The 6,879-nt window shown below is 44.6% G+C and overlaps 1 protein-coding gene across 1 annotated transcript; it reads left to right on the top strand.

Moving 5' to 3' along the window:
• The first annotated feature begins 1,215 nt into the window (after nucleotides 1-1,215).
• Nucleotides 1,216-2,284, top strand: LOC135199087 (uncharacterized). The gene is made up of 2 exons (XM_064227005.1): nucleotides 1,216-1,363; nucleotides 1,752-2,284. The coding sequence occupies exons 1-2, from the start codon at nucleotides 1,216-1,218 to the stop codon at nucleotides 2,282-2,284; spliced, it is 681 nt and encodes a 226-aa protein (XP_064083075.1).
• Nucleotides 2,285-6,879: the final 4,595 nt, after the last annotated feature.

The following is a 6,879-nucleotide window of genomic DNA, read 5'->3' as shown; positions in this document are numbered from 1 at the left end:
TCCCGACACATCATTCTCCCTTACAGAGATGTTGGATGCACTGCAGAAGCGCTTTCGCAGCCTCAGAAATGAAGCATTACGATGTAGAGAATTGTTGTCCTGCAAACAGGCTGTAGGAGAATCGTCTGCAGACTACTATGCATGCTTTAAGGATCTCGCCGATGAAGTGGACTTATGCACTGGCAACCCCGCTTCCTGCGCTGAACAGCAATTGCAGATGGTGATTTTGATGGGTGTAAGGGATGAAGTGTTAATGAAACGTCTTATCCCCCTCCAACCCTCATCCATCCTTGCAGAGTTTGTGACATGCTGCCGCTCCTATGAATCTGCACGTGTGACTGCATCAGCAATTGCATCCTCCCCTAGCCAGGTCAGCACAGTATCTTCATATAAGAGGAACCAGCATCTACAGAAGAGGACTTCTCATCAATCACATGACCAACGTTCTCACCAGTCTTCTAACAGTGACCCTTGTCAATACTGCTCTCACAAGCACGATTCCGGACAATGCCCAGCCAAGAGTTTTACCTGCAATAACTGCAGACACAGGGGTCATTGGCCCCGCTCTTAGAAATGCCATGCTAAGGAAGCAAAGTGCAATACCTGCCAGAAAAAGGGACATCTCGAGAAGATGTGCAGGTCTACCAAGATGATTCAGACTGTGGATGCAGCCTCACCTTCAAGCCCAAGTGGAAATCGTCCCTCACCATCTACTACTTCAAGCACAAGTTGCCGTCTTCTGGGTGCCAACTCAGATAACGAGTCCTCCACACCAGTCACTGTCTCCCTGTCATTCAGTGATATCTCATTAAAGCTTCAGCTAATCCCCGATACAGGAGCAGACATCACTGTGATTGGCACTACACACTTGGATGCACTCCGCATACCCAGGGCAAGACTTTCCCCTCCACCCTTGATGGATGTTGTGACAGCAGATGGATGCTTCCAGGTGACACTTCACCTTGATAACAAGTCATGCTTAACAACCATACATGTGCATGAGGATATCCAGACCGCCCTTCTCTCCCATGGACATTACCGAGCCCTCGCCATAGTGTCACCAGACTTCCTGAAGCCCATTCTAAAGGTTACACATGTCAACAAAATATATGCCGAGTTTCCTGCCTCCGTTATGACATCACCTGCAGCTGCCAATGTCATTTCAGTGATGTTCTCATGTCCAAGACTGATCTACAGACTCGACCACTAAAGAAGATGACAGGTTCCCCAGTGGGGATCCACCTGAAACCTGGAGCTGTACCGTTTGCTGTGCATACGCCCAGGCCCATTCCATTTGCCCTCAAGGATCAAGTGAAAGAAGAACTTGACTTCTTAGTGAAACAAGGAATTATCACACCAGCAGGTAACAAATCTTCCGAATAGTGCCACCCAATGGTCCTGGTACCCGAGGACAAAGGACTCTGCATCACTATGGATCACACCCACCTAAATTCTCAGGTCGCCTGCCCTACGTACCCATCGCCCACCCCCCATGATGCTGTCAGCAACATCGCTCCTAATGCGAAGTACTTCACTACAGCAGATGCCCTGCATGACTACTGTCAGTTGGAGCTGGCAGAAGAGGACCGCCACCTGATGATGTTTATAAATCTGTATGGGAGATTTCAGCACCTTCATGGCCCACTGGGATTTTTGGCAACAGGTGATGCATACTGCCTCTGTGGTAATATGGCCTTACAAGGGATCCCAACTGTGTGAAAGTTGTGGATGACATCCTCCTGTCCGACGAGGATCTCCCTTCCCACCTACAACACATACACCAAAAGCTTACCAGGTGCCACCATACGGCATCACCCTCAACAAGGACAAATTCACTGTAGCTGCCCCGAAAGTTAACTTCTGTGATAATGTCCTGTCATCCGATGGTATTGTAGCAGACCCCGTTAAGGTATCCATTATATGTGACTTCCCCACACCGTCCAATGTCACAGACCTCAGGTCATTTATGGGTCTCGTCAATCAACTTGCTGACTTCACTCCAGACATCGCAGATACAGCGCAGCACCTAAACCCACTTATTAGCCCCAAACGCTCTTTCATTTGGACCCCTGATCATGAGCAACCATTTAAGAAAGTCAAGACAGCTCTGACTTCACCACTGGTCCTTGCACCCTTCAACCCAGCCTTGCCCGCGGTCCTGCGAACAGACACCTCATGCCTGTATGGCCTCGGATATGCCCTGCTTCAAGAAAACAGCCGTAGTCAGACACGTCTTGTCCAGTGTGGCTCTCGTTTCCTGACGGACACAGAAACGCTACCATAGAGCTACCATGGCCAAGTGTCGCCTATACTTGTCTGGACTTCAGCATTTCACCTTCATGACTGATCATTGCCCCTTGATACCAATTCTCAACTACTACACAATGGACACCATTGAGAACCCACGCCTACAATGTCTGAAAATGAAAGTGGCCCCCTATATCTTCACCACAGTCTGGTGCACTGGGAAACAACTCTGCATACCTGATGCCCTGTCTCACTCCCCAACCAGCCATCCCACACCTGAAGATGAGGAAGAATGCACCACCTCAGCTGCACATGCCAGGCGCATCGTTGCCAACACTGCCACTTCCACTGATGACCAGGCAACAGGGCCCATTGTTGAGGAAGATAGGACTCTACAAGAAATCCGCACAGCTGCAACTCAGGATCAAGAATACAGTCATCTTGTCCGCTACGTCTCCAACAACTTTCCCACCAACTGCTACTCCATGACTCCACCCTCCCGTATTGGAAACTGCGGGATAGCCTCTACGCAGATGGAGAGTTAGTGTTACACGGGCCTCGGATTGTCATCCCTGAAGCCCTATGTAGAAGCACCTTGGCTCACCTTCACTACAGCCACCGAGGGATCAAAGCTACAAGACGTCGTGCAAGACAGACAGTGTTTTGGCCAAGCATTAATGCTGATATAAAGAATACAGTAGAAAGTTGCAACGCCTGCCTACAGCTTCTTCCCAGTCAGCAACAAGAACCTTACATATGCAGCGACCACCCATCCCTGCCCTTTGAAAGTGTGTCAGCTGACTTCTTCCATGTGGCAGGGAAATCCTTCCTTGTTATTGCTGATAGACTTTCAGGTTGGCCTAAGGTTGTCCCCTATGGGCACAACACAACTGCAGCCAGTCACAAGAATGTTCTGTGTCTTCTTTCACGAAGTTGGTGTCCCACTCAGCTTAGAGACTGATGGAGGACCCCCATTTTACAGCCAAGAATTCAAGCAAATAGCTGACTGCTGGGGTGTTCATCATATCACCACTTCTCCACATTACCCTCAGTCCAGTGGACAGGCAGAAACTGCAGTAAAAGCCGTCAAACACCTCATCATCAAGACTGCTCCATCCGGGAACATAGATTGCGAAGCTTTTGACAGAGGTCTGCTGGAACTTCGGAACACCCTGACCCCACTGGACATTCCCCTGCACAGATTCTCTATGGCCACCTTATACGCACCTCTGTTCTGGTCTACCCCCAGTCATTCACGGATGAGTGGTAAACTAAGACTGAGGACTACGACTGTTGTACTGCCACCCACATTGAACAAGCCATGAGCCTCTATAACTCACATGCCTGCCCTCTAACTATGCTCACATTGGCCAGCAAGTCAGGATCTAGGATGCCATGATGCTACAATGGGACAAGGTCAGCATCGTGATGGGCCGCGGCAGGTCAAGACAGTACAAGGTGTGCCTTCCTAGTGGTCGCTTATGCTTCAGAAACCAAAGACATTTGCACCCAGTGCCTAATATTAGTGATGATACCTCTCTCCAAGTCCCTGTCTCCCCTTGCTCTGGCCAGGAAAGAGAGCCATCATTTAACCCTCCAAATGCCCCTTGAAAGGAGTCAATGTTCCATGTGAGACAGCGCAACGAACATAAAGGGGGAGGGAGGTGTGCAGATATCAAATACCGTTACAGTTGCATTGCATATACAGATTACATGCATACATATATATTACTAATTTAGGGAATTATGTTTATACATTATCATTTACCTTGCATTTATTCTTTTACCATTTATGCTGTATCTATTGTAAGACCATTTCTTTAATCACACATCATGGCAACATTGCTATTATATGCGGCCACATTGCTTTTGTTTCCCCCCCCCCCCCCCAGATATATACAATGCATTAATCAGTTCCTGTCCTGTGGTCACTAAGGAGTGAAACAAGGAACTTCCTCCCGTCTTCACATTGCTGTAGCTGTCAATATATGGAATTTTAAGAACCTACAGTTTCATTTCTTCACCCTTCGTTCCATTCATTACATGGACGTATGTGGCGGGCTTACAAGCCACAATAACTCCCACGAATATGAGAAGACCTACAACCAATAATGACATCACCGAACACGACAACTCTATGGAAGACAATGCCCCGAACGAGATATGCCTGCACCCAATGAAAAGCAAATTAGCTGTGATGTCGTCTCGCAGCGTAATGCAATGCCCAGCATTGTCACAGTACAGCTCAGGAGGTCTAGAAGATTACAGGAGGGCAACCATCTATATGGCAAAAGTGGCTTGAGACCTGGCTCAGGTGACCAATGAAAAAGCAGAACTACCGCCACCAGCCAATAGGAGATCAGCATGGGGCTGACCCCCTGCTGATGACTCCAAATATAAGGAGGACGGACACCACAACAGAAGCAGTCCACCCTCAGCTTCCCAGCCTAGAGGATGACAGGCAGCTCCAGACGAAAGCTCGTTACAAGAAAACAAGAGAGAGAGAGAGAGAGAGAGAGAGAGAGAGACCATGAATGACTTTGATGACTATGATATCATAGTTTATCTGTATAAGTTGAAATATAAACTCCGATCTTGACCCTGTATTTGATAATGGCCCCCATAGGCGTAATGCTGCTGAGGTAGCCATCACTTTTAATAATAATAAAAAATAATAATAATAATAATAACAGTTCTTTGGAAGCCTGAATTTCAAGTCAATGTCCCTTGAGTGCTTGTTCCATATGATTAGGTTTCATCCACTGAATAATAATAATTTTCGACATCAGATACGTGAAGAGAGAGAGAGAGAGAGAGAGAGAGAGAGAGAGAGAGAGAGAATAGGGTAGTAACCGACTAGAGTAAAATACTTGGAACCAATCTCTTTCGGCTGTAGTAACAGACGTTATGAAATGTTTTCGTGGAAGAGAAGCTATTCATCTCTACAGTGTACCCAAACACGCACTGATGGTGATCCTATCCTTGGTAAGTAGAATAATTTTTAGGGCCATAACGCAAACAGCACTTTTGTGACCTCACAGAAACATGATAACAGTTGATCAGGAATATTTTCCAATTTAACTGATAAGGTATTATTTAAATTCTGGCCTGCTTATTCTGTATTCTGAATTTTATGACCATTTTGAAAAAAATGGCTCACCAAGTTAACCCAGATGTAATTGGACTGTGATTGTTAGCTGGGAGTCAAATAAATAAGGATTTGAAAGGTGACTTTGGACAAAAGATTCGGTGTCTAAAGTTTGTTAAGATGTACAATTTTTGTTCGGTTAATAAGATATGATTAACTTTAGGGTAGATTAGTTTTTCAATAAAAAGTATAGCAAACATTTGCCTATATCACAGGCGGGTTGAAAACTACTCAATGACCGTGAATGGAGGTCGAATTTTTGGCCAATGTTGGATAATCGTGGGAAGCACTGGTTACGTCAACAATAAATCATGAACTTTTATTCTACCTCTTTGCTATTTGTGAGCGATAAGTTGCCGACGTATGCTTCTGATATGTTTTATTGCAGTGTGGACATATCCTGAATAAGGTAAACTGTGTATGTAAAGCTGGGGAAAAATTTTCTGAAGATGTTTGGAAAACCTTTCAAAATGAGAACCTTAAATAAATATTAGACTACTTGTCAACTCTTTAAAGTGCAAACGTTTGTAACGTGTTATTTCAAGAATTACGCACAGACATATACATGTTAATTAAAGAATTCCAAACACGCACACACACATACTTAGTATGTTACAAACTGAAATGTGCAGTCACTAAAGTGGCCAAATATGCATTAGTAATTGCTCAGTGATAAATCCCAGCCTAAAGTACTGTACGGAAATTTGCCAGTTTTTTCCGTACCTGAATCCTACCGTATCGTACTATGGTAAAATGATCCTACCTTAATTTCGTACCGTACATATAGCTGAATATCAACCATACCGTACAGTAATGCCGGTATTGCTTCTGAATAATGAGTGATTCTCACCCAACTGGATTTTACAGCCTTTTGAATCACGGGAAAAATATGAAAGTAATATACGTCGCAAAAAATAGCGTTCATTGTGAGCTGGAATATAAGCAAACAGATTTTGTTTCAGCCATTCCAGTAATAAGATTCTCATTCTGTTCCAAATTCTCCATCTGTATAATGATCCATCTTCGCTGTGGGTTTTGCTTAAATGGATGTAACATCAGTCTGCTGAAAAAGAGGTGCTGGGATATGGGATAACAGACTTGTCAATATGAGGGATGGTCAACAACAAATACAGTAGATTGACGACGTTGAATGTAACTTGCTTCTGAGGTCATAAGAGATATAAGATTGATGTACCGGAATGCGAAGTAGGCGTGAATATACAAATAAATGAAGTCACCGGTTCTGAAATGCAACAATTAGTAAGAAACTTAGGAAAAGGAAATTATCGAATCTGGTTTTATCTGAAACTGAAAAACACCTAGGATAGTAATCAGGCTGTTTTGGGGAGTGTGGAATACGGAATAAAGTATGATAATTGGGAATTGGGAGTCACAGATAAGGTACCAAAGAATGTGGTCTGATTAAATGTGGTAACTAAAGAGGCATCACACTTAACATCGGTTTTAATAAAAATATTCAGTAT

The sequence above is a fragment of the Macrobrachium nipponense genome, chromosome 25 (assembly GCF_015104395.2).
Source record: "Macrobrachium nipponense isolate FS-2020 chromosome 25, ASM1510439v2, whole genome shotgun sequence".
Classification (NCBI taxonomy): Eukaryota; Metazoa; Arthropoda; class Malacostraca; order Decapoda; family Palaemonidae; genus Macrobrachium; species Macrobrachium nipponense.
This window is presented reverse-complemented; position numbering and strand designations above follow the sequence as displayed.

What these genes read in the sequence shown, in the direction of transcription:
- LOC135199087 (XM_064227005.1), top strand. Translation starts at nt 1,216, where the DNA reads ATGACAGGTTCCCCAGTGGGGATCCACCTGAAACCTGGAGCTGTACCG. An exon ending in AGGAATTATCACACCAGCAG is followed by an intron (nt 1,364 to 1,751) that starts GTAACAAATCTT and finishes CTGTCCGACGAG; the next exon opens with GATCTCCCTTCCCACCTACA.